Below are 26,571 nucleotides of genomic sequence, written 5' to 3'. Positions count from 1 at the left end.
GGTAGGCTATACGGTAACAGTTATTTGGAGATGTTTTAAACAGCAGGGGGCACTATTTTGTTACATGTATATCACAAATCGTACAACTAAAAAATGTCTTTTTTTTTTTTTTTTTTTTGTCAAATTTGCACCGCCCTAAAAATATTAGTTGATTGCACGGAAAATATATGCAACATTTGAAATATGCATATAGGCGGTCACGTGTGCTTGTGATGATCTCAAGTTTGGTTTATTCGTCACATACATAGTCATACACAGTATAACTCGCAGTGAAATGGTGGAGAGTGCTCTGTCCAAACTGAGGAAAAGAAAACAGGGGTGCGTAGAGAAATATAGATATTCTCTATATGTGAAATATATACATGCAAAGATAAATATATATTCTATGTGTGTACAAAATATATTAACAATGTATGTACAATATATGTATATTATGATTATATACACAATGTACAATGTATGTGGTTGTGTATATAGGTACACAATCTACAGAATGTACAGATCCAGTCCACCTGGACGAAGGGAGGGGAAATTATGTTAAAATGCTATTTGTCGACTACAGTTCAGCATTTAACACTATCATCCCCTCCCTACTCACTACTAAGTTGGGGGATCTAGGACTGCATACATCCCTGTGCGACTGGATCTCCAACCTCCTAACAGACAGACCACAATCAGTACGGGTGGGCAACTGCGCCTCATCCACCCTCACCCTCAGCACTGGAGCTCCTCAGGGTTGTCCTAAGCCCCCTGCTCTACTCACTGTACACCTAGGACTGCACTGCCACTTCAAGCTCCACCATCATTGTCAAGTTTGCTGACGACACCGTTGTCATGGGTCTGATCTCGGACAACGACGAGAGGGCCTACCTGGAGGAGATTAAACACCTGGAAAACTGGTGCCAGGAAAATAATCTCCTCCTAAACGTCCGTAAGACAAAGGAGCTGATCGTTGATTGCAGCAAGAAGCAGGAGCGGCACTACCAACCTGTGAGGATCAGTGGAACCACGGTGGAGAGAGTAGATAGTTTCAGGTACCTTGGTGTTCACATCTCGCAGGACCTGTCCTGGTCCCGCCATACCAGCTCCCTGGCAAAGAAGGCTCGTCAGCGTCTTTACCACCTCAGACGCCTAAGAGACTTCAGACTGCCCTCCAAGGTACTGCGGAACTTCTACACCTGCACTATCGAGAGCATCCTCACGGGGAACATCACAGTCTGGTTTGGGAATAGTACCAAGCAGGACAGACAAGCACTCCAAAGGGTAGCGCCTTCAGCAGGGCGCATCACTCACACGGAACTTCCTGACCTGCTGACCATCTACTACAAGTGGTGCCAGACCAAGGCCAGGAGGATTGTGAAGGACCCCACCCATCCCAACAATAGACTCTTCTCTCTGTTGAGGTCAGGGAGGCGCTTTTGCTCCCTGAAGACCAAGACAGAGAGGCTGAAGAGGAGCTTCTTCCCACAGGCCATTCGGGCCCTGAATCAGGGAAACTGATAAACTCCAATTAACTTCAAAATTCTAAAGATTTAATCTGTGTAATATGTCTCTAACCGGGTTTGTATTCAAATATTTGAAAAATCTTATGGGCATTTACCAAGTGCATTGAGTCATGACAATGCACCTGACAGGTGTGGCACCTTGTTATGATTATACACACAAGGTGTGTAAATCCAAGAGGTTTATGCTACTGAACAGATTAGAGAGATCAGGCAGTCAGCTTTATCCGAAGTTGATAACACGGGGCAGAGTCCGGGAGGTGTCCAGGGGTCAGGCAGGAAACAAGGTCTGCAACACAGGCAGGAGACGAAAACCTGGAAGAAAAACACGTATCTGGAATGCTCGGTGTGCAACATAGGGTAGGCAATACTTCGCGAAGTGAATGGGAGGGAGGGAGGGAGGGGAGCTTAAGTAGGGGGGCAGTAATGAGGAGAATGATTATCAGGTGTGTACTAGTATTCTGGTGAACCAGATCAGAGGCAGGGACGAGGAGAGGTAGGCATAGCAGTGCAGGGCTGAACGTGGTTCCTGGTGTTCGTAACACGCTCGGTGTGGTCTTCTGCTGCTGTAGCCCATCTGCTTCAAGGTTCGATGTACTGTACATTCAGGGATGCTCTTCTTAAACTACCAAAATATAAACAACGGATCAGATGCCCCAGCTTGGAAGACACAACACTTGATCACTGCCACAGCACCATAGATGACACATACCAGGCTACTTCCTGTGTCCCATTTGGGAACTCTCAGCATTCTCTCATCTCCTCATACAGGCAAAAGCTTAAAACCACAAAGCCTGAGGTGAAATCAGTGGGAGTGTGGTCTCCTAATGCCATAAAGGATTTGAGGAAATCTCTGAACTCAACCAACTGGCACATCTTCAAATCTGCAAATAACAACCTGGACAACTATGCAGATGCAGTCACCTCTTACATAGACTTCTGTGAGGAGACTTGCATCCGATCAAAGACCATCTACATGCATAATAATATGAAACCCTGGTTCTCCAACAAGCTCAGGAATTTGCACACAGCTAAGGAAGAGGCTTATAGGAGTGATGACATTGATGCATACAAAAGGCCAAAGTATGCAATAAACAAAGCCATAAAAACTGCCAAACACGAATAAAAAAACTGGAGCAGCAGTTCTCAAATGACAGTTCCTCCATCTAGAAAGGACTTCATACAAATACTAAATACACACCTAAAGCATCAGCTTCAGCAGCAGAGCCCCTGCTCCCAAACCAGCTCAATAACTTTTAATCAAGATTTGAATTACAAAGGACATCTCCTCTCTCCTGCTATGTATTATTTGCAGTGTCTTCACACCTCACCTCCACCAGATCACTACAGCACAACACCTACAGCACCCCCCACCTCACCTCCACCAAATCACTACAGCACAACACCTACAGCGCCCTCCACCTCACCTCCACCAGATCACTACAGCACAACACCTACAGCGCCCCCCACCTCACCTCCACCAAATCACTACACCACAACACCTACAGCACCCCCACCTCACCTCCACCAAATCACTACCCCACAACACCTACAGCGCCCCCCCACCTCACCTCCACCAGATCACTACAGCACAACACCTACAGCACCCCCCACCTCACCTCCACCAAATCACTACCCCACAACACCTACAGCGCCCCCCCACCTCACCTCCACCAGATCACTACACCACAACACCTACAGCACCCCCCACCTCACCTCCACCAGATCACTACAGCACAACACCTACAGCGCCCCCCCACCTCACCTCCACCAGATCACTACAGCACAACACCTACAGCACCCCCCACCTCACCTCCACCAAATCACTACCCCACAACACCTACAGCGCCCCCCCACCTCACCTCCACCAGATCACTACAGCACAACACCTACAGCACCCCCCACCTCACCTCCACCAAATCACTACCCCACAACATCTACAGTGCCCCCCCACCTCACCTCCACCAGATCACTACACCACAACACCTACAGCACCCCCCACCTCACCTCCACCAGATCACTACAGCACAACACCTACAGCGCCCCCCCACCTCACCTCCACCACATCACTACACCACAACACCTACAGCCCCGCTGCCCCACTTCCCATCACCATCACTGAACAGCAGGTCAGCTGTGTTCTCAGGAAACAGAAGACCAGGAAAGCAGCTGACTGACAATCTTAAACTTTTTCTGATTGCAGATGACACTACTCTGATCAGTCTCACCTCAACAACGATGAGTATGTGTATCGGGAGGAAATAACATGTCTGGTGTCATGGTGTGGAGCCAACAATCTGGAGCTCAACACACAAAAAAAAACTGTGGAGATGACAAACTTCAGGAAGAAACCCACCCCACTACCTCCATTGGATATACATGGTTCCACAGTCAGCAGAGTAGAGTCCTACAAATTCCTGGGCGCCACCATTCAGCAAGATCTCAGATGTGACAGACACAGCACTGCACTAATGAAGAAGGACCACCAGCGCTTGTATTTCCTGTGTCAACACAAGAAATTTGGACTGCTTCAAGCACTAGCTTTATACTGCCATAATGGAGTACATCATCACATCCACCATCTCCATCTGGTTCGGCTCTGCGTCCTCTCAGACCAAGCACGAGATGCAATGAATGGTGTGAGGTGCGGTGTCCAATCAGGCGGCAGGGGCAGACATACAACTCAGCAGATAGGCTTAATATATTAATTATACATAGTCGGTGTGCTAGTGCCCATGTAATACATATAGATATCACATTTCCAGCTAGGATATGTCTTGGCACCAACAAGAAGGTGCCTAGGTTGCAATCATCTGGAGGGATGAAGCGATCAGACATGCTCAGACTTCCACCAGCATCTAATCTAATAGCCTTTGGCATGGTGACAAAATAGACTGGTAAATAATTGCTAAGTGTGCATAGACCTATTACAAATGCACTAGGTATGTATTTATCTAACCAAAGGCCTGACTAAACAGGTAGGTTTTTAGCCTGCATTTGAAGATTGAGAGTATGTCTGAGTCTTGCACATGTAACCGGAGGTTAATCCGAAGCTGCGGGGCTTGGTAGGAAAAGTCTCTGCTCCATGCAGTAGTTTTCATAACTCTAGGTACTGCTACATTGCCTGCATAGCATTTGTGGTGGTCATATTGAACCCAGAGGTCACTTAGGTTCTTAGGGGTAAGATCACTTTGAGCTTTCTATGTTAATAACAATATTAACATATAAACAGTGATCCAGACCGTAACAATTTGAAGTAGCTCAAGTCTAGGTTTTCATTTATCAAAATTATATTTCTCAGTTTTGCAAAATTTCAAATTAGGCAGTTGCAGTGACATCTACATGAACTCGAAAAGAAGGATCAGAGCAAAAGATTACCACGAGGTTTTTACTGCTACAGTATAGCTTTGAAGTGATTACAGCTACACTACAGCTGTAAGATTGAGTGAAAGGTCATCAGTAATAAACATGTTAAGCTATTTTGTGGTAGCCTTTGGACTGAGTAGGAGTACTATTGTTTTGTCTGAGCTAAGTAAGAGCCAGTTTTTTAGCAACTGAAATGTGCAACTGAGTATAATCAGCATAGCAATGAAAGGCAATTCCTTATATGTGAATGGCCATGCCGACTGGTAGCATATAAAATACAAAGAGCAGTGGTCTAAGAACAGAGCCTTGTAGTATACGAAATTTTACCTTTGTATTAGTGGGGAATTCTCTTTTCATTCGAATAGGACCTGAACCAGGACTGTGCTACTACGATAATCCCAACAAGATTTTTTATTCTGTGAACTCATATGTGGTAATATATGGAGCAAAATGCCACGCTGAGATCAAGTAGCAATTTTATGTAGCCCTGATGCCATTAAAAATAATTTATCTCTTCTATAAATTCTCAAAACAATTTCTTCACAATGCATTATTTTCTGTTATATCTAATTGACAATCCCTTCTGAGACCAGGTAACTTTTCTATATATGAACAATGATCGTTTTCAGAACTGGCTAGACTATAGACCATATGTATCCATGGAATGGATAAATAGTTCTATGATGACAGAGGTTCCCCTATCTGCAAAAACAGAGACCCCAATCATAACCCCAGATTTGGGAAAAAAGATTAACCTGTGCTTTAAGAAGGAACACAATCCTCATGTATCTGTTCAAACAAGCAGTTCTTTGAAAAGAAATCCATGCAATTCTAGTTATGTCTGAGCCCTTGTCTGAGTAGCTAAACGCTTACCCCACAATATTAGCACAAAGTAACATACAGGATACTGTTGGGACTGCTGCTCTAGCCTGGCACACTTCAAAGGAAACTTAATTTAACTTAATGAACTGGCTGCAGAGTGCTAGTATAGCTTTGTTGGAATCCCTCCCTCATTAGTATTTAGTGAATCACTCTCGATCATATCGCTAGTGCATAGATAGATAGATAGATAGATAGATAGATAGATAGATAGATAGATAGATAGATTATATTGTTTGAGCACTATACTCATTCTCTAGTAATTCCATAAAACAAAGCAAGTTTCTCCATTAGTAAGACATGTTCTTGTCTATTTAATTTAACTCTCATTGATTGTAATATGTTAACAGTCTGTTGTGGATTTTTGGAAATACCATTTGTACTTCTCCAGTAACCCTCTGCAACCAGTCTCTGACCAAGTCTGCATGATTTAAGACCTCTGTAAACATATCAGTACCCAAAAAGCAGATCTCCTGCCTGGAAAAAAATCCTTCAGCTCCTGGATGAAGTCACACTGGCTAGAAGGAGCATGGCACCCCTTCACAGTGATCAGGGACCACAAAAACCTGGAGGACCTCCAAACCACCAAGACGCTGAACTTCCGGCAGGCTCGATGGTCCAGTTTCTCTTCCCGGTTTGTGTTTCAGGTGACCTACAGACTGGGATTGAAGGATGTGAAGGTGGACAAACTCTCCTGGCAGTCCAGTGCCTAAGCATGTCCTACCAACCAAGAGTCAGTCCTTCCTCCTTTCTGTTTCACTGGGGCTGTCAGCTGGCACCTAAACTGTAAAATCTCTGCAGCTAACCATCAGCTTCTCTGCCCTCTGCACCAGCTCTACACCTGTCTGTGAAATTGCAGAGCACTCATCACCTGGGCACACAGCTCCCTTGGCTTAGAACTTCCAAGGTACACAAACATCTGACAGCACTATACTAGTGTCCAGCAATACACAGGGACATTTTGTGCTGAATGTACAGTGCAGCAAAACACCTCGGTAAACTGCAACCCCTTCTCACACCACATCACACATGGTCTCACCTGGTAGTTGGTTTTGTCACAGATCTCCTGGTCTCTGAGGGCAATATGGTGGCCCTTGTTACCATCAATCCCTTGTCACAGACGGTCCAGTTCATTCCACTCCTGGCACTTCCCACTGCACTCAAAACAGGTAAGCAGCTCTTGCACCACATCTTTTGACAGTTCAGGCTGACAGAAGAAAATGTTTCAGATCGGGGAGATCCATTCACCTTCCGGATATTGCAGAAGTTCCTGGGCAAGCTCAATGTAATGGTGAGGCGGACTTCAGACTAGCTGAGCTAAGTAGGGCCAGAAACATTTTGAGTAAAATATGTCATAGATTAAAATATATAAAAGGCAGTAAATAGCTTTTTAAGAGTCACAGAGCTTATCATTGTTGATTAGACTATGATTAGACAAACATTACAGCAGTTCATCCTCTGCTCTTTACATCACTGGCTATGTCTGTAACAAAGCATATTTTAAGAAGGTAGGGGTGCTGTCATAGCTATGATGCTAAACATCATAAATATTTCTATATTTAAGTATGAGTTTTAATGTCAGCTGATGCGTCACACATCCAAGATGAAGACCGTAAATCTGGAGAAAGAAGTTTTCCTAATGATGGCATGAAAGTGCAACTGCACAAGTTCTACCTGATTGGTGGTTTTCTACATCACACTTCCTTTTTGAGGTCTCACTATGGTTGGGGAAAATACAGCATTGATTTTAATTGGATCAGGGAATATTACCTGTATGCCAAGTTTATTGCAGATCAATATTTTCAATATATCCTAAATATAAAAAAAAATTGTATAAAGTCATGAATTAGAATAAGTGCCCCCTGCCCTTTATGAACACTTACCATTGCCATGCTCAGAGTTTTTCATCTTACATATGATTATAGCTTGAGCAATGATAACAGCCACACACACTCCCAGCACTGCTCCAAGACAGATCACTACAGGACCCACATGCTTTTCTGTAGAACGATCTTTATAAAATAATTTAATATACAAATTAAAGTGAAAATGAACAAAGCTTTACTTTACTCTGCCTACACATCAGAAAGTTTGCACATAAAAAAGTTCATCCTTGTACTGTAAATGTTTTGATCCTCAAAACAACATATATCACATATACATACATATATGTATGTGTGTGTGTGTGTGTGTGTGTGTGTGTGTGTGTATGTGTGTGTGTGTGTTTGTGTGTGTGTGTGTGTGTGTCTCTGTGTGTGGTACTAGGCAAAATAAAGCTTGAGTCCAGTGTTGCTTGGGAATCTGTTTCTAATTCTGAATGTTGATGCACTGATGTGTATAATCCTTGATATCCTGATAAATATAAAACAAATATTCCAAGCTCTTAGTTTATTTTACTGTCATTTATATGGTTAAACTAGGTTTTTTTGTTTTGTTTTGTTTTTTTTTTGTTCTGGAAAAGGCAACTCTTTAAAATGCGTGTAGCTATAATATTAAAGGGGAGGCTTCTGTGATAATCATTTTATTTAAAGCAAAGAGACAAAGATACTTGCCTGAATAAGATGTGTTTGATGGATCACATCCTGTTCCTGCACTGTCAGGATTTATTGGGATTAACTCTGTATGCACTCATCAATAAAACACAGTCTCAGGTCATAAGTCATCTTGGTTTTCCTCACATGCAAAAAACACATGTTTTATAAAAATACCCAAGTGTACTACTAAAGAATTAGCAGGTACTTTTGTAAAATGTGTTTCTTACAACACTTTGAAGTCTACTATATAAAAACTATACAAACTATAAAAAATAATTTTATTTGTTTATTTTTAATTCCCTAATTGAGAAAATAACTGTGGCTTTGACATTAAGATTATATGTGTTTTATGCTTCAGTTATACTCCAGTTTAAATGTAAAGAAGTTTGAAAGTAGTAGTTTACTTATCTGTCAGAGTGGACATAGCAGAGGTGAAGTTAACCTTTGTTCCATCTGTCACTCCACAGAAGTACAATGTTTCATCTTCTTCAGTAGCATTTAGAACAGTCAGAGAGATTCTGTCATCTTTACACTTCATTATGAATCTGGAGTTGTTGAATGGAAATGAAAGTAGGTCTGTTTTATCTTTATACACTTTTCCTATTTGCTGAAGCTCCTGTTACCATCTGAGCTTGAACCAAAATCAGTGTTTTCTTTAAATGTGCAGTAACGAGAGATATTCTTCCCAGGTTCAGTCTGGACTGTTCGTTTAAAAGGCTTTGTAGTATGAACTGGACCTATAAAATGAAACCGAACCAGATCAATAAGGAAACAATGTGGACAAAATTGAATCCAAAATAAATAATAAATATTGATTATTAATCAAATATCAGAAAGAACAGTAACAAATGTAATTATAAATGCTGGTAAGAATTTGGAACTGTACATATCTTGTAGAGAAAAAAATACAAGTATCCAGACTGGTATCATCATTGCAGTGTAAACATAGAAATAACACTGAGGCAAAGTAACACACGATCTAGGCAAGCAGCAAAGCAAGGGGTGACGAATAATTAGGTATTGGTGAAAACAATCTAAACATGACTGAGCAAAATAACCGACAAACAGGAAGACAAAACACTGGGCTTAAATACCCAAGACTGATGAGACTAACCAGACACATTCCACTCCTGATGACAATAGATGTTCCACACCAATCATCCTAAAAGGTTCCTATCTTGCTTAGAAATGAGTCTGACCAAGACATGTCATAGCAGAACTGTTAGCTACAAATTGTGTCACGCAATTGGCACAAGATAACATAAATGTGACACACTACAAAGTACTGAACTAAACTGCATGGATGACTCACATTAAGAATAATCTCAGGTCCATTACAAAGGTGTTTACTATAGATGAGTTGTCTTACAGTCATACCAATTCTGTGAAAATTGTTTTACATGGGCTACATAAGTATGTCACAACATTTGTTTAATATTATTTGTTTTGATGAAAATATGCATAGTTGTTTTATTTGGTGGCTGATGAATCTTCTTTGTAACAAGGAGGATTAGTATGCACCTATCCAGGGACTTATATTCTATATCATTATCTAATGATTATTTCTGTACAAATTATATATTACTAAACTATTGGACAAGCACATGCCAATCCTCTGTTATTCAGCAAAACTAACAAGACAGACAGAGCTGAGGAATAGTGGGAAAGCAGACTCTAAGAGTTATGAAAGAGAATACACAAATGTGTAAAAATGTGTAATCTCTAAATAATGTAATGCTGAGGTACAAGCTTTTTGATACTATAAACATCAGGAGATGAGCCATCGTAAATAATAAAAATACAATCACCTTTTCAATCACATTTTGCATGTGTTAAATCCTTAGTTCAGATAAAATGCTGTAGTATCCAAAATGCTGTAGTAAAATTCATACAATTCAGATTTTTTTCTGTTCTGTTTATTTTAATGTTTCATATATTGTTATTAGACTCCTTATGTTTTTTTTATGCTTAGGAGATGTAATGGCAATTAAACAGGAAATGCAAGCATCTTTTAACTTTGTCTAGAATAGTAATTTCAAAATTGACTAAATTTGACCATCTATAGTCCAAACAAAGTCATTGCAGTTTTATTTAAAGTAGAAATTAAAATGGAAACAAAATTCCAACTATAGGGCATTTTATTTTCATTCCCAACTTGCTGCATAAAGTTCACTAGTTAACAATATGAACAATAGAAAAACAAAAGCATGTTACAGTGTCAAAGTCAGTAGCTACTTTGCCAAAATCTGTTAGCATCTCTGGTGGCATCCTTCCTTTTTATTTACAGCTCTTCCTTCTTGTAGCTCATTTTCATCCTCATATTCATTTCCTCTGCCCTCCTTGGCATCCCTCGAGCTCTTACTTTATATTTTCCTCATTTGCACGTTTGTTTAGGTTTGCTAGCCATTTCATATCCTTGGTCTTTTTCTGTCCCAGCTCCAAGATGGTCGAATGAACTGCCACTTGCTGATGCATGAATCTGCTCATAAAATACAAAAAGAATAAGAGCTTTCACGTACCATCATGATATACTCTGTAACAGACTCTCACACACTCCCATTGTTATTCTATAGAGTGTTACCAGTATCACCTGCTCCTTCCTCCTCTAATCCTGGATGGAATATATTTCTCCTGATTCCCGTCTTCCATGTCAGATACTGTTGACAATGTGAATGTCGTTGTAGATGACTGTGTGGATTCAATGCATTTTCACTTCTGGTTTCATTACTTCCTTTGTTTTTGGATTCATACCTGAATAACAGAATAAAGTCACAGAATAATTGACCCAGCAAGGATGCAATGAGTCCTAAACGACAGAGTCAAAGGGAAGGCTGCCCAGTACACCTGCCACGTAACCACTACTACTATGGCACCCAAGGGGGATGACTCATGTATGCCTAGCCAGAGATGTCATAAACGCCAAGGGAAGAAGAACCAAGAAGACCAAGCCTGCTTCTGGCAAGAGCCTCCTGCCACCCCTGTCCTGATCGCCCAGATCTCCTTATGCCCAGAAGAGGGAGCATCCCCTTGAATTTCTTGGTGGCTAGGGGCTCCTGAATCTGGACTTCACAGGGCTGAGCGCTCCCCTCTGGACCACAACCTGGGTGATCTGGTTGGCCCAGGGGGATGCCCAGGAGGTTGTTTATCTGGCTCTCTCTCTCCCCTTCCAGGTGTGAATTTGGAGGGTGATCCCTGACTAGTTCCGCCTCCCAGTTTGCTGCTGGACCCATGCCCCTTTTCCTGGCCTGGCTGCCTGATTGGCCTCCCAGTCACTGTGGTCAGTCTCAGTCTCTGAATTTGTGTCCCTTTCTGTGCAAATAAGGAGTCTGTTCTCCATCATAGTAAACAGCAAAACAAGGAGGAAAAGTGCAGCGGCTAGCTGGTTAATAAAGAAGTAACGAGGCAGTGGCTGGCAGTAGGACTCGAGTGCCAGAGATAAAACAGCAGAGCATTGTAGTAGTTGTTCAATTACACTTGATCAATGCGCAGCACTAGAAGAGTGCACCTGTGGTCTTTAAATAGGGGAGAAAAGCAAACAAGGTACAAGTCAACATAATCAATAATTGTGATTGGGAGCGTGGCAGGTGTGGTGTGTGTGAGCAGCAGTGGGAATGTCGCTTGAGCAGGTTCCCTGGCTTGCTGTGACTTAAAGCTTCATCCATATTTACGCTTAGTTTGATCAAGGAGTACATCTGCGGATTTCGCACACAACTGCGACTGCATATTGACCTAGATACCTATAACTAGTCTGCATGAGCTTAAACGTACTTGATTACAGGTATTATTTATAAAGCTTGGTTTTTATTGTTGAAAATAGGTTACATAGCTCAGTGGTTAATGCACTGGTCCAGGGGTCATGAGTTTGATCCTTGCTGAGGTCTTAATGCTTTTCATTTATATCTGCATGAAACTTTTAAAATATATATTTTAATGCATAAAATCCTTGTTGTGAAAGCAGCATTAAACCAGAATGAAGGAAAATATTGTCAGTGCTTTTTTGCATGTTTTATTTCATTATTCAAGGAATATTCAAAGGCACAATTTAAACAACTTTTTTCCAAAACTAAGTGATTGTGTGAAGTCAACTGATCAATAGAATAAAGCAGATCAAAATATATACATTGCAGTACTGCCATAATGTTATACTTTGTTTAATTTGATATTGCTCCAAAAAGGCATACACAGAAAAATATAATGCTAAAATTAAGAAGATCAAATATGCTGTAGTGGTTAATTTCTGAAAGCATAACATTTAAAATGTGCTCTTAGCACAGTGTTTGATAGTGCATAACACTCCACTTCGAGGCCGAAGGCTTCCTGTGTCTTTTATATCAAAGGACTGCCCAGGCACAAGACTGAAGTCAAATCTCTGAAGAAACTTGGTGAGCACGACTTTAGCCTCCATCTAAGCAGAAACAGATTTGTGTGTTGATGGTGCCAAAGCACATCAGAGAGAGATTGTTTTTATTACATAACATGAAAAGAATATGAATGTGAGATCTCACTTGTGAGAAAGTCTGCCCAAGACAGGAGCGTGGACCAAGAGAAAATGGGTAGTAGCTGAAATATGGCCTTTGCAAAAAGAATATATTATTATATCCAATAGGCATAAGGTAAATTATTATATGAACAACAACAATAATAATAATAATAATAATAATAATAATAATAAGAAGAAGAAGAAGAAGAAGAAGAAGAAGAAGAAGAAGAAGAAGAAGAAATCATACTTGCTGGCATCTGGATGAAATCTTTCTGGATCAAACTTTAAAGGATCTTTAAAGAATTTCTCCATCCTTGATGTGATGTACGAACTGAACTACAGAGGGAGATATAGCAGTAAATATGAGCCCTTACATATACACTCATCAACAACTTTAGAAGAAACATTTATTAGAAACACCTTGGAGATGTACAGTGGGAGGCTATAGCTCATCTGTTGCCATGCACAGTTTTCTTTAGACATTCTCTGACTCTTCCCAAGTCGTCAAGAAGACCAGTATTGGCTTTATGTGGCACATGTAGGAACTCCTGCAACACTGCTGTGGCTGAGACTGAAACAACTGCTGTGTATCAACTTTTTATTAACTTTCACAAGCACGTCACAATTGTGTCAGTAACTAATGTGCTGAAGTCAGAAACTGATCATTGATGAATAGGGTAGAGCATGGCAAGTTATGTGAACATGGCAACATCAGGACTTGCTATAATGTCACTCTGTTTTGCACCATAGTGAATGTTTCAGATAATTTACTGATAAATGATATTAATATATAAAAATACAAAAAATATAAAGAAATATAAAAAGAACCAAACAAAAAATACAAGCATATACTATTACTAATACCAATATCTGTCACCAAATTCACACTCACAAGAATGGAACATCCTGCTGGGATTTTAAATCCACTGATGACAGTATCCTCATGGATCCAGCGAGATGTTCCAACTGCAGGAGGGTAGAGGCGTAGGGTTTCCTTCAAAACCTAAGCCACAAACACAAAGAATAACTAGACATCAAATAAATGCAAAGTTCTTATTGATCTCTGTAACAGGGAGCTCAAACGAGAATGTGATTCAGGTAGCAGTTATGCAAATGATGGGGATTTATTTTCCCAAAAAGTCCAGTGACAGGGGCGTGATGTCATAATCAGATACAAATAAATTAAATTCCAAGGAAAACTACCAAAGGAAAAAACAACAACCACAACAAAAAATTACACCCAAATAAAGGTAACTTAACATGCATTCCAATTATAGCAATCTATCAACTCTTGTACCTCTCCAGTGCTGCTCTTTATATATACTCTTTGCCTCTTGGACCAGACTATTCCCGGCACTTAAATCATAAAATTCATGTCTCCTCTATGGTTCACAATAAGGGATATCATTTAAAACATTTTCTCATCATCCCAAAATATCCTTATTAAAATAAATATTCAAATATCCAAACACCTAGAGCCATTAATCAAGATTTTGTCCTCCCCTGTTCTACTTGGAAAATGACCTGTTCCGATAACGTAAACCAAAGACTACAAATTCCCTCAATTCTGGGCACGACTCACAGATAGCGGTGTACTTGAGTTGGATTAAAAGTTTTTCCATTCATATGCATTGTCTGCATTATCACTCTGGCTCTACTGTTTATCACTGTGGAACGGGCAGGGGTCCTGTTACAATCCCACAGAGAAATGTGTACCTAGAATATGGTTTCTTGCATGCAGATTAAAAAACCTCCCAACTCACCTGAGTCAAGTAGGCTAGTTTACCAAGATCCTCATACAGTACATCACGTCTTGTACCCAGCACCTCATCCACCTCCTCCTTAGTCCTAAGGATTAAAACCAAGACTGATCTATAGCTTGCCTTCTAAGAGCTACATACGTAATGAACCTCACTAAAACACGATGAAAAAGTCTATCATGTGAAAGTGGAATACCATCAAATAATTTCATAAATGTTTTGGAAACATTTAGGAATGGTAACATTATTTATTCACTTAATAAAAATTCTTATTTTACCTTTTCAGTATCTCTGGGTGCCTGCCTAGCTCCATAATGGCAAAGGATAGCTGACTGGCTGTTGTTTCTTGACCTAAAAATAAAACATTTATTACCTTTTTCTCCAGTGACATTTGCAGTAGAATAAATGGATTTTTTTCATGATCCCAAATGGTTTAATTAGCATAACCAGACAATAACATACTATATGTCAAGTAGCAAGCAGTGGCAGTACTATACCTAGTTACCTAGTGTATTAGACACATTACAGTAAGCATAATACAATAAATATCAGATTACCACATACAATAAACAATACAGCAACAATAAACAATGAATAGGAACAGTGGAACAGTTAAACTAAAGTCTGTAAGAAGTGGTATATTAAGACTACACCATCAGGCTTCTGAAAACGCCAGCAAGGCTTTCTTTGACAAACTACAGACTCCACTGTTGATGTACTGATGTATTTCTATGTAACATGACTGGACATAAACAAAGAAACAGAAACAGAAAACAACTTGCCTGCAATAAAGAAAGTCACAAAATTGTCAAGCATCACTTCATGGTTTTCCTCACCATCAGCCTTAAGCTCCTCTGCAGGGAGAGAAGTTACAACAGCGCTGTATGGTAATGGCCATCACGGTCTTCAATGAATCCAAGTTTCAATGTAATTCATTATTGGCTGTATTGCTTCATAAAAAAACAACAACGTGAAAGTCTTCATTCATTGGGGCCTGTTTACCAGCTGTTTTAAGGATCTTGGTTAGAATGTCTTTTGGGACATCCTCGGCATTTTCTACAGCTTTTCTCCTCTGGTTTATCCATTTGGCTCCTGTTGTCCGCAGGAGTTTGACAGCTTCTTGTATCTCTCGCACTTTCTTCCTGTTCCAGGGGGAATGCTGCAGGCAAATATCATAATTACTACTCTTCATTATCTTAATACATATCTGAATGACAAACTCTTGTGAAAAGGTTGGAAAAATAAAGAGATTGTTCTCACTCTGAAGAAAGGATCTCTGATATCTTGGATCATGCCCTGCAAACAAAGGTCTATAGCATTCGGGAACGGGGAGTCGGGATGTTTCAGTAAGTCTAAATCAACCCCGAAGGCCACCTGTGGATTAAAGAGAGAGAAAAAATGAAAAGACACAATGAAAAGAAAATACAATAAAACCTTTTTTATCTCTGTTTCGACAATTATTAAATAACTGTCATTATTAGGAGTTGGTAGAGAGCAAATAAATTAAAAACCTTGCAAATAACATCCAGCGTGACACAGTTGACCATCCGATGCATGTTGGCAATTGTGCGCTCTTCCGCTATTACCTCCAGATGCTGCATCAGACACTCAGCCCTCTCGTTGAAGGTGTCCATTAGCCCTCGGAGGTAACTGTGAAGAGTTAGAAAATGAGCCCGGGACTGCTGCATTCTGCACTCAGATGTTCCCAAACAAATGAGTGAAAGAACAGAACGCACGAACTGCTGAAGGCAGGATCCATTATTCTGCGCTGCTTGTACCAGGTGTCGTGGTCCACTGCGGTAACCAGTCCATTTCCTAAGAACCTGCAAAGAGGCCAGGAAACATGACTTATCTTCCTCTAGCATGCCCCAGAGCTGATACATACACCTGTTATTCACCACACATGCACCCACCAGTTATTCACCACATATAAACCCATCTCAGATAATTACTGTCCATCATAAATGAAAAACAATAGATAGAACATCTAGATAGAATAAATACATATGTGAGCCAATCAATATTATATGAAGCATCCTACCTTAATCCAAACAAGTGGAATATGCGTTTGTAGGCAAGAGGATCTTTGGAATACTTGGGGGACATTAAAATCTCCTACAGGAACAAAACAGAGAATGTCACCGGTTTGGTTTACACCATATTTTTTTGTAAATCAAGGTGATGATGTGCTGTAAAATATACACCTTTGTAGCCTCAGGGCAGCTAACCACTAATGACACAGTATGAAAAGTGTTAATTCTATATACTAGACCATATTTTTCAGTCCTGTAAAATATGAAAAATAAGCACAAATTACAAGGTGACTTTACAGAAATTAATTCATAGCAAGAGGTAGCATTGCTGCACACACACTCACACAAACACAGAAGCTCAATTTTCAACCAAATAAGCACAGTGTGCGTGCGTGTGTGTGTGTGTGTGTGTGTGTGTGTGTGTATGTGTGTGTGTGTGTGCGTTTATGATTATTATGAAGTTGAATACAGACTTTACCATTCGAGGAATCTGTCATGTATAACACGATCAGAGTTCATTTCTCTCCGGAATGTTGGTATATGGCCAAGGAGAAAACTGTCAAAAGATGCATTTTAATAGCCTGTTAACCTTGGCTTTTTTTGGAAGGGTGACAACAACTTTAACTGATCCTGACAAATGGACAAAGAATATGAACTAATTATAGGAACAGATATTATTAGATTCCATCATGAACTACAAGCAGAGGTGGGTAGGGTAGCCAAAACTGTACTCAAGTATAAGTACTGTATTGCTTAAATAGAAGTAAGAAAGTAGCTGATAAAAGGTCTACTCAAGTGGATAGATAGATAGATAGATAGATAGATAGATAGATAGATAGATAGATAGATAGATAGATAGATAGATAGATAGATAGATAGATAGATAGATAGATAGATAGATAGATAGATAGATAGATAGATAGATAGATAGATAGATAGATAGATAGAGATAAAGAGAGAGCTAGATAGAGATTTATTTATTTCTTAACCTACCTACCTACCTACCCTGTGTGCAGCAATAGTCTGCCAACCCAGAGGAGCTTCACTTTCCTTGCTACCGATTTTCTAACCCTGCTATACATAGTGATATGAGAGTGTAATCGGTTCTAAACGATTTGTTCTAAGTACACAGCTAAAAGCAATTTGGTTGATCACGTCTGCTAAATTCCATACATGTAGGTTTGGATTCCATTTCTGGCAATATTCCGAGCTCTTGCACAAGGTCACTTACTAGAATTGTTACTTATCGTTATATTTACATTGCACTTAGGCGACCGAACAGTCAGACCGCCTGGCTAGTTAGATATCTTACGTTATCTAGCTAACAGCTGCGCCTGCATGTGGTCGAAAGAAGTATACATATATAAAACCAACAACAAACCTTCATTTTTATAGCCTTGAAACCTTTGTAATCTGGAATATATGCCTCAAAATGGTGCGTGCATTCCTGCACGCCATGAGTTCACAAGTGCTTTTTCTGATGGTTGTAGTTTATAGCTACGTAGCTATCTAGCCATTTTAAATATCTGAATATTATTGATATCGGACCAGACTTTACTTTCATATTAATAATGCACATTAGGAGAGAGCACCGATTTCACACCCACGTATGAGTCCCACGCTGGAAATGTGCCTGTTCATTAGGTCGGTATACTGTCCAGTTGTGTAACTTATTGAAGTAAAGCGATGGCATTCAGTGATCATCTTTAGGGATTTCACAACCCAAAATGTAAAAATAATTCTAAAATGTAACGGAAGGAACGTTGGAGGAAAAGTACACTTTTGACTTCGCAAATGTTCTCGAGTAAGAGTATAAAGCACCCTCTTTTAAAACAACTTTTAAAAGCACAATTTGTTCAAAAGGGTACTCAAGTAAATGTAACGGAGCAAATGTTATTACCCACCTCTGACTATAAGTAACAAGAGAATAGGGATTCTTACTTGTCCCTTGGCGGTCCAGGTATATGATCATATTTCTGATGAATATGCCACACATAAAGACAGTATCCAACAAAAGCAATAAAAACTGCGCAAAGCAGGTAAAAAGTTAGATAGGTCGTCCATTCTGCAACTATCTGATAGAGCGCCATGATCGACGTGGAATGATCGCCACAAGAATCTACGACAACCTATTTGCGTTATTTACTGAGGTAAAGGGTATCGTTACGTTGTTGTTACATGCAACTTGTCGAAAGCGCCTGTACTTCCGGGTAGGCTATACGGTAACAGTTATTTGGAGATGTTTTAAACAGCAGGGGGCACTATTTTGTTACATGTATATCACAAATCGTACAACTAAAAAATGTCTTTTTTTTTTTTTTTTTTTTGTCAAATTTGCACCGCCCTAAAAATATTAGTTGATTGCACGGAAAATATATGCAACATTTGAAATATGCATATAGGCGGTCACGTGTGCTTGTGATGATCTCAAGTTTGGTTTATTCGTCACATACATAGTCATACACAGTATAACTCGCAGTGAAATGGTGGAGAGTGCTCTGTCCAAACTGAGGAAAAGAAAACAGGGGTGCGTAGAGAAATATAGATATTCTCTATATGTGAAATATATACATGCAAAGATAAATATATATTCTATGTGTGTACAAAATATATTAACAATGTATGTACAATATATGTATATTATGATTATATACACAATGTACAATGTATGTGGTTGTGTATATAGGTACACAATCTACAGAATGTACAGATCCAGTCCACCTGGACGAAGGGAGGGGAAATTATGTTAAAATGCTATTTGTCGACTACAGTTCAGCATTTAACACTATCATCCCCTCCCTACTCACTACTAAGTTGGGGGATCTAGGACTGCATACATCCCTGTGCGACTGGATCTCCAACCTCCTAACAGACAGACCACAATCAGTACGGGTGGGCAACTGCGCCTCATCCACCCTCACCCTCAGCACTGGAGCTCCTCAGGGTTGTCCTAAGCCCCCTGCTCTACTCACTGTACACCTAGGACTGCACTGCCACTTCAAGCTCCACCATCATTGTCAAGTTTGCTGACGACACCGTTGTCATGGGTCTGATCTCGGACAACGACGAGAGGGCCTACCTGGAGGAGATTAAACACCTGGAAAACTGGTGCCAGGAAAATAATCTCCTCCTAAACGTCAGTAAGACAAAGGAGCTGATCGTTGATTGCAGCAAGAAGCAGGAGCGGCACTACCGACCTGTGAGGATCAGTGGAACCACGGTGGAGAGAGTAGATAGTTTCAGGTACCTTGGTGTTCACATCTCGCAGGACCTGTCCTGGTCCCGCCATACCAGCTCCCTGGCAAAGAAGGCTCGTCAGCGTCTTTACCACCTCAGACGCCTAAGAGACTTCAGACTGCCCTCCAAGGTACTGCGGAACTTCTACACCTGCACTATCGAGAGCATCCTCACGGGGAACATCACAGTCTGGTTTGGGAATAGTACCAAGCAGGACAGACAAGCACTCCAAAGGGTAGCACCTTCAGCAGAGCGCATCACTCACACGGAACTTCCTGACCTGCTGACCATCTACTACAAGTGGTGCCAGACCAAGGCCAGGAGGATTGTGAAGGACCCCACCCATCCCAACAATAGACTCTTCTCTCTGTTGAGGTCAGGGAGGCGCTTTTGCTCCCTGAAGACCAAGACAGAGAGGCTGAAGAGGAGCTTCTTCCCACAGGCCATTCGGGCCCTGAATCAGGGAAACTGATAAACTCCAATTAACTTCAAAATTCTAAAGATTTAATCTGTGTAATATGTCTCTAACCGGGTTTGTATTCAAATATTTGAAAAATCTTATGGGCATTTACCAAGTGCATTGAGTCATGACAATGCACCTGACAGGTGTGGCACCTTGTTATGATTATACACACAAGGTGTGTAAATCCAAGAGGTTTATGCTACTGAACAGATTAGAGAGATCAGGCAGTCAGCTTTATCCGAAGTTGATAACACGGGGCAGAGTCCGGGAGGTGTCCAGGGGTCAGGCAGGAAACAAGGTCTGCAACACAGGCAGGAGACGAAAACCTCGAAGAAAAACACGTATCTGGAATGCTCGGTGTGCAACATAGGGTAGGCAATACTTCGCGAAGTGAATGGGAGGGAGGGAGGGAGGGAGGGGAGCTTAAGTAGGGGGGCAGTAATGAGTAGAATGATTATCAGGTGTGTACTAGTATTCTGGTGAACCAGATCAGAGGCAGGGACGAGGAGAGGTAGGCATAGCAGTGCAGGGCTGAACGTGGTTCCTGGTGTTCGTAACACGCTCGGTGTGGTCTTCTGCTGCTGTAGCCCATCTGCTTCAAGGTTCGATGTACTGTACATTCAGGGATGCTCTTCTTAAACTACCAAAATATAAACAACTGATCAGATGCCCCAGCTCGGAAGACACAACACTTGATCACTGCCACAGCACCATAGATGACACATACCAGGCTACTTCCTGTGTCCCATTTGGGAACTCTCAGCATTCTCTCATCTCCTCATACAGGCAAAAGCTTAAAACCACAAAGCCTGAGGTGAAATCAGTGGGAGTGTGGTCTCCTAATGCCATAAAGGATTTGAGGAAATCTCTGAACTCAACCAACTGGCACATCTTCAAATCTGCAAATAACAACCTGGACAACTATGCAGATGCAGTCACCTCTTACATAGACTTCTGTGAGGAGACTTGCATCCGATCAAAGACCATCTACATGCATAATAATATGAAACCCTGGTTCTCCAACAAGCTCAGGAATTTGCACACAGCTAAGGAAGAGGCTTATAGGAGTGATGACATTGATGCATACAAAAGGCCAAAGTATGCAATAAACAAAGCCATAAAAACTGCCAAACACGAATAAAAAAACTGGAGCAGCAAGTTCTCAAATGACAGTTCCTCCATCTAGAAAGGACTTCATACAAATACTAAATACACACCTAAAGCATCAGCTTCAGCAGCAGAGCCCCTGCTCCCAAACCAGCTCAATAACTTTTAATCAAGATTTGAATTACAAAGGACATCTCCTCTCTCCTGCTATGTATTATTTGCAGTGTCTTCACACCTCACCTCCACCAGATCACTACAGCACAACACCTACAGCGCCCCCCACCTCACCTCCACCAAATCACTACACCACAACACCTACAGCACCCCCCACCTCACCTCCACCAAATCACTACCCCACAACACCTACAGCGCCCCCCCACCTCACCTCCACCAGATCACTACAGCACAACACCTACAGCACCCCCCACCTCACCTCCACCAAATCACTACCCCACAACACCTACAGCGCCCCCCCACCTCACCTCCACCAGATCACTACACCACAACACCTACAGCACCCCCCACCTCACCTCCACCAGATCACTACAGCACAACACCTACAGCGCCCCCCCACCTCACCTCCACCAGATCACTACAGCACAACACCTACAGCACCCCCCACCTCACCTCCACCAAATCACTACCCCACAACACCTACAGCGCCCCCCCACCTCACCTCCACCAGATCACTACAGCACAACACCTACAGCACCCCCCACCTCACCTCCACCAAATCACTACCCCACAACATCTACAGTGCCCCCCCACCTCACCTCCACCAGATCACTACACCACAACACCTACAGCACCCCCCACCTCACCTCCACCAGATCACTACAGCACAACACCTACAGCGCCCCCCCACCTCACCTCCACCACATCACTACACCACAACACCTACAGCCCCGCTGCCCCACTTCCCATCACCATCACTGAACAGCAGGTCAGCTGTGTTCTCAGGAAACAGAAGACCAGGAAAGCAGCTGACTGACAATCTTAAACTTTTTCTGATTGCAGATGACACTACTCTGATCAGTCTCACCTCAACAACGATGAGTATGTGTATCGGGAGGAAATAACATGTCTGGTGTCATGGTGTGGAGCCAACAATCTGGAGCTCAACACACAAAAAAAACTGTGGAGATGACAAACTTCAGGAAGAAACCCACCCCACTACCTCCATTGGATATACATGGTTCCACAGTCAGCAGAGTAGAGTCCTACAAATTCCTGGGTGCCACCATTCAGCAAGATCTCAGATGTGACAGACACAGCACTGCACTAATGAAGAAGGACCACCAGCGCTTGTATTTCCTGTGTCAACACAAGAAATTTGGACTGCTTCAAGCACTAGCTTTATACTGCCATAATGGAGTACATCATCACATCCACCATCTCCATCTGGTTCGGCTCTGCGTCCTCTCAGACCAAGCACGAGATGCAATGAATGGTGTGAGGTGCGGTGTCCAATCAGGCGGCAGGGGCAGACATACAACTCAGCAGATAGGCTTAATATATTAATTATACATAGTCGGTGTGCTAGTGCCCATGTAATACATATAGATATCACATTTCCAGCTAGGATATGTCTTGGCACCAACAACAAGGTGCCTAGGTTGCAATCATCTGGAGGGATGAAGCGATCAGACATGCTCAGACTTCCACCAGCATCTAATCTAACAGCCTTTGGCATGGTGACAAAATAGACTGGTAAATAATTGCTAAGTGTGCATAGACCTATTACAAATGCACTAGGAATGTATTTATCTAACCAAAGGCCTGACTAAACAGGTAGGTTTTTAGCCTGCATTTGAAGATTGAGAGTATGTCTGAGTCTTGCACATGTAACCGGAGGTTAATCCGAAGCTGCGGGGCTTGGTAGGAAAAGTCTCTGCTCCATGCAGTAGTTTTCATAACTCTAGGTACTGCTACATTGCCTGCATAGCATTTGTGGTGGTCATATTGAACCCAGAGGTCACTTAGGTTCTTAGGGGTAAGATCACTTTGAGCTTTCTATGTTAATAACAATATTAACATATAAACAGTTATCCAGACGGTAACAATTTGAAGTAGCTCAAGTCTAGGTTTTCATTTATCAAAATTATATTTCTCAGTTTTGCAAAATTTCAAATTAGGCAGTTGCAGTGACATCTACATGAACTCGAAAAGAAGGATCAGAGCAAAAGATTACCACGAGGTTTTTACTGCTACAGTATAGCTTTGAAGTGATTACAGCTACACTACAGCTGTAAGATTGAGTGAAAGGTCATCAGTAATAAACATGTTAAGCTATTTTGTGGTAGCCTTTGGACTGAGTAGGAGTACTATTGTTTTGTCTGAGCTAAGTAAGAGCCAGTTTTTTAGCAACTGAAATGTGCAACTGAGTATAATCAGCATAGCAATGAAAGGCAATTCCTTATATGTGAATGGCCATGCCGACTGGTAGCATATAAAATACAAAGAGCAGTGGTCTAAGAACAGAGCCTTGTAGTATACGAAATTTTACCTTTGTATTAGTGGGGAATTCTCTTTTCATTCGAATAGGACCTGAACCAGGACTGTGCTACTACGATAATCCCAACAAGATTTTTTATTCTGTGAACTCATATGTGGTAATATATGGAGCAAAATGCCACGCTGAGATCAAGTAGCAATTTTATGTAGCCCTGATGCCATTAAAAATAATTTATCTCTTCTATAAATTCTCAAAACAATTTCTTCACAATGCATTATTTTCTGTTATATCTAATTGACAATCCCTTCTGAGACCAGGTAACTTTTCTATATATGAACAATGATCGTTTTCAGAACTGGCTAGACTATAGACCATATGTATCCATGGAATGGATAAATAGTTCTATGATGACAGAGGTTCCCCTATCTGCAAAAACAGAGACCCCAATCATAACCCCAGATTTGGGAAAAAATATTAACCTGTGCTTTAAGAAGGAACACAATCCTCATGTATCTGTTCAAACAAGCAGTTCTTTGAAAAGAAATCCATGCAATTCTAGTTATGTCTGAGCCCTTGTCTGAGTAGCTAAACGCTTACCCCACAATATTAGCACAAAGTAACATACAGGATACTGTTGGGACTGCTGCTCTAGCCTGGCACACTTCAAAGGAAACTTAATTTAACTTAATGAACTGGCTGCAGAGTGCTAGTATAGCTTTGTTGGAATCCCTCCCTCATTAGTATTTAGTGAATCACTCTCGATCATATCGCTAGTGCATAGATAGATAGATAGATAGATAGATAGATAGATAGATAGATAGATAGATAGATTATATTGTTTGAGCACTATACTCATTCTCTAGTAATTCCATAAAACAAAGCAAGTTTCTCCATTAGTAAGACATGTTCTTGTCTATTTAATTTAACTCTCATTGATTGTAATATGTTAACAGTCTGTTGTGGATTTTTGGAAATACCATTTGTACTTCTCCAGTAACCCTCTGCAACCAGTCTCTGACCAAGTCTGCATGATTTAAGACCTCTGTAAACATATCAGTACCCAAAAAGCAGATCTCCTGCCTGGAAAAAAATCCTTCAGCTCCTGGATGAAGTCACACTGGCTAGAAGGAGCATGGCACCCCTTCACAGTGATCAGGGACCACAAAAACCTGGAGGACCTCCAAACCACCAAGACGCTGAACTTCCGGCAGGCTCGATGGTCCAGTTTCTCTTCCCGGTTTGTGTTTCAGGTGACCTACAGACTGGGATTGAAGGATGTGAAGGTGGACAAACTCTCCTGGCAGTCCAGTGCCTAAGCATGTCCTACCAACCAAGAGTCAGTCCTTCCTCCTTTCTGTTTCACTGGGGCTGTCAGCTGGCACCTAAACTGTAAAATCTCTGCAGCTAACCATCAGCTTTTCTGCCCTCTGCACCAGCTCTACATCTGTCTGTGAAATTGCAGAGCATTCATCACCTGGGTACACAGCTCCCTTGGCTTAGAACTTCCAAGGTACACAAACATCTGACAGCACTATACTAGTGTCCAGCAATACACAGGGACATTTTGTGCTGAATGTACAGTGCAGCAAAACACCTCGGTAAACTGCAACCCCTTCTCACACCACATCACATGTGGTCTCACCTGGTAGTTGGTTTTGTCACAGATCTCCTGGTCTCTGAGGGCAATATGGTGGTCCTTGTTACCATCAATCCCTTGTCAAAGACGGTCCAGTTCTTTCCACTCCTGGCACTTCCCACTGCACTCAAAACAGGTAAGCAGCTCTTCCACCACACCTTTTGACAGTTCAGGCTGACAGAAGAAAATGTTTCAGATCGGGGAGCTCCATTCACCTTCCGGATATTGCAGAAGTTCCTGGGCAAGCTCAATGTAATGGTGAGGCGGACTTCAGACTAGCTGAGCTAAGTAGGGCCAGAAACATTTTGAGTAAAATATGTCATAGATTAAAATATATAAAAGGCAGTAAATAGCTTTTTAAGAGTCACAGAGCTTATCATTGTTGATTAGACTATGATTAGACAAACATTACAGCAGTTCATCCTCTGCTCTTTACATCACTGGCTATGTCTGTAACAAAGCATATTTTAAGAAGGTAGGGGTGCTGTCATAGCTATGATGCTAAACATCATAAATATTTCTATATTTAAGTATGAGTTTTAATGTCAGCTGATGCATCACACATCCAAGATGAAGACCGTAAATCTGGAGAAAGAAGTTTTCCTAATGATGGCATGAAAGTGCAACTGCACAAGTTCTACCTGATTGGTGGTTTTCTACATCACACTTCCTTTTTGAGGTCTCACTATGGTTGGGGAAAATACAGCATTGATTTTAATTGGATCAGGGAATATTACTTGTATGCCAAGTTTATTGCAGATCAATATTTTCAATATATCCTAAATATAAAAAAAAATTGTATAAAGTCATGAATTAGAATAAGTGCCCCCTGCCCTTTATGAACACTTACCATTGCCATGCTCAGAGTTTTTCATCTTACATATGATTATAGCTTGAGCAATGATAACAGCCACACACACTCCCAGCACTGCTCCAAGACAGATCACTACAGGACCCACATGCTTTTCTGTAGAACAATCTTTATAAAATAATTTAATATACAAATTAAAGTGAAAATGAACAAAGCTTTACTTTACTCTGCCTACACATCAGAAAGTTTGCACATAAAAAAGTTCATCCTTGTACTGTAAATGTTTTGATCCTCAAAACAACATATAT

General features: G+C 41.2%; 1 protein-coding gene across 5 annotated transcripts; it reads right to left on the bottom strand.

Annotated features, from left to right (window-relative positions):
- Positions 1–10,287: 10,287 nt before the first annotated feature.
- LOC113586723 (cholesterol 24-hydroxylase-like) lies at positions 10,288–18,758 on the bottom strand. 5 transcript variants are annotated; one of them, XM_081699221.1, is made up of 15 exons: positions 18,496–18,758; positions 17,033–17,110; positions 16,726–16,807; positions 16,563–16,636; positions 16,258–16,344; positions 16,033–16,171; positions 15,782–15,895; positions 15,524–15,680; positions 15,358–15,375; positions 14,800–14,872; positions 14,525–14,609; positions 13,654–13,764; positions 13,009–13,097; positions 10,863–11,032; positions 10,288–10,760 (listed from the first exon to the last, which is right to left on the bottom strand). In XM_081699221.1, exons 1-15 carry the CDS (start codon positions 18,642–18,644, stop codon positions 10,690–10,692), a joined length of 1,497 nt encoding a protein of 498 aa, XP_081555347.1. In that variant the 5' UTR covers positions 18,645–18,758; the 3' UTR covers positions 10,288–10,689. The 5 variants fall into 5 exon arrangements, with proteins under 5 accessions (XP_081555347.1, XP_081555348.1, XP_081555344.1 ...); XM_081699218.1 differs by having other exon boundaries at positions 10,296–10,760; positions 15,304–15,375; XM_081699220.1 differs by having other exon boundaries at positions 10,297–10,760; positions 10,872–11,032; positions 15,304–15,375.
- Between the last annotated feature and the right edge of the window lie 7,813 nt (positions 18,759–26,571).

This window comes from Electrophorus electricus, chromosome 16 (assembly GCF_041902795.1).
Source record: "Electrophorus electricus isolate QZ-2024a chromosome 16, ASM4190279v1, whole genome shotgun sequence".
In the NCBI taxonomy this organism is placed as follows: Eukaryota; Metazoa; Chordata; class Actinopteri; order Gymnotiformes; family Gymnotidae; genus Electrophorus; species Electrophorus electricus.
This window is presented reverse-complemented; position numbering and strand designations above follow the sequence as displayed.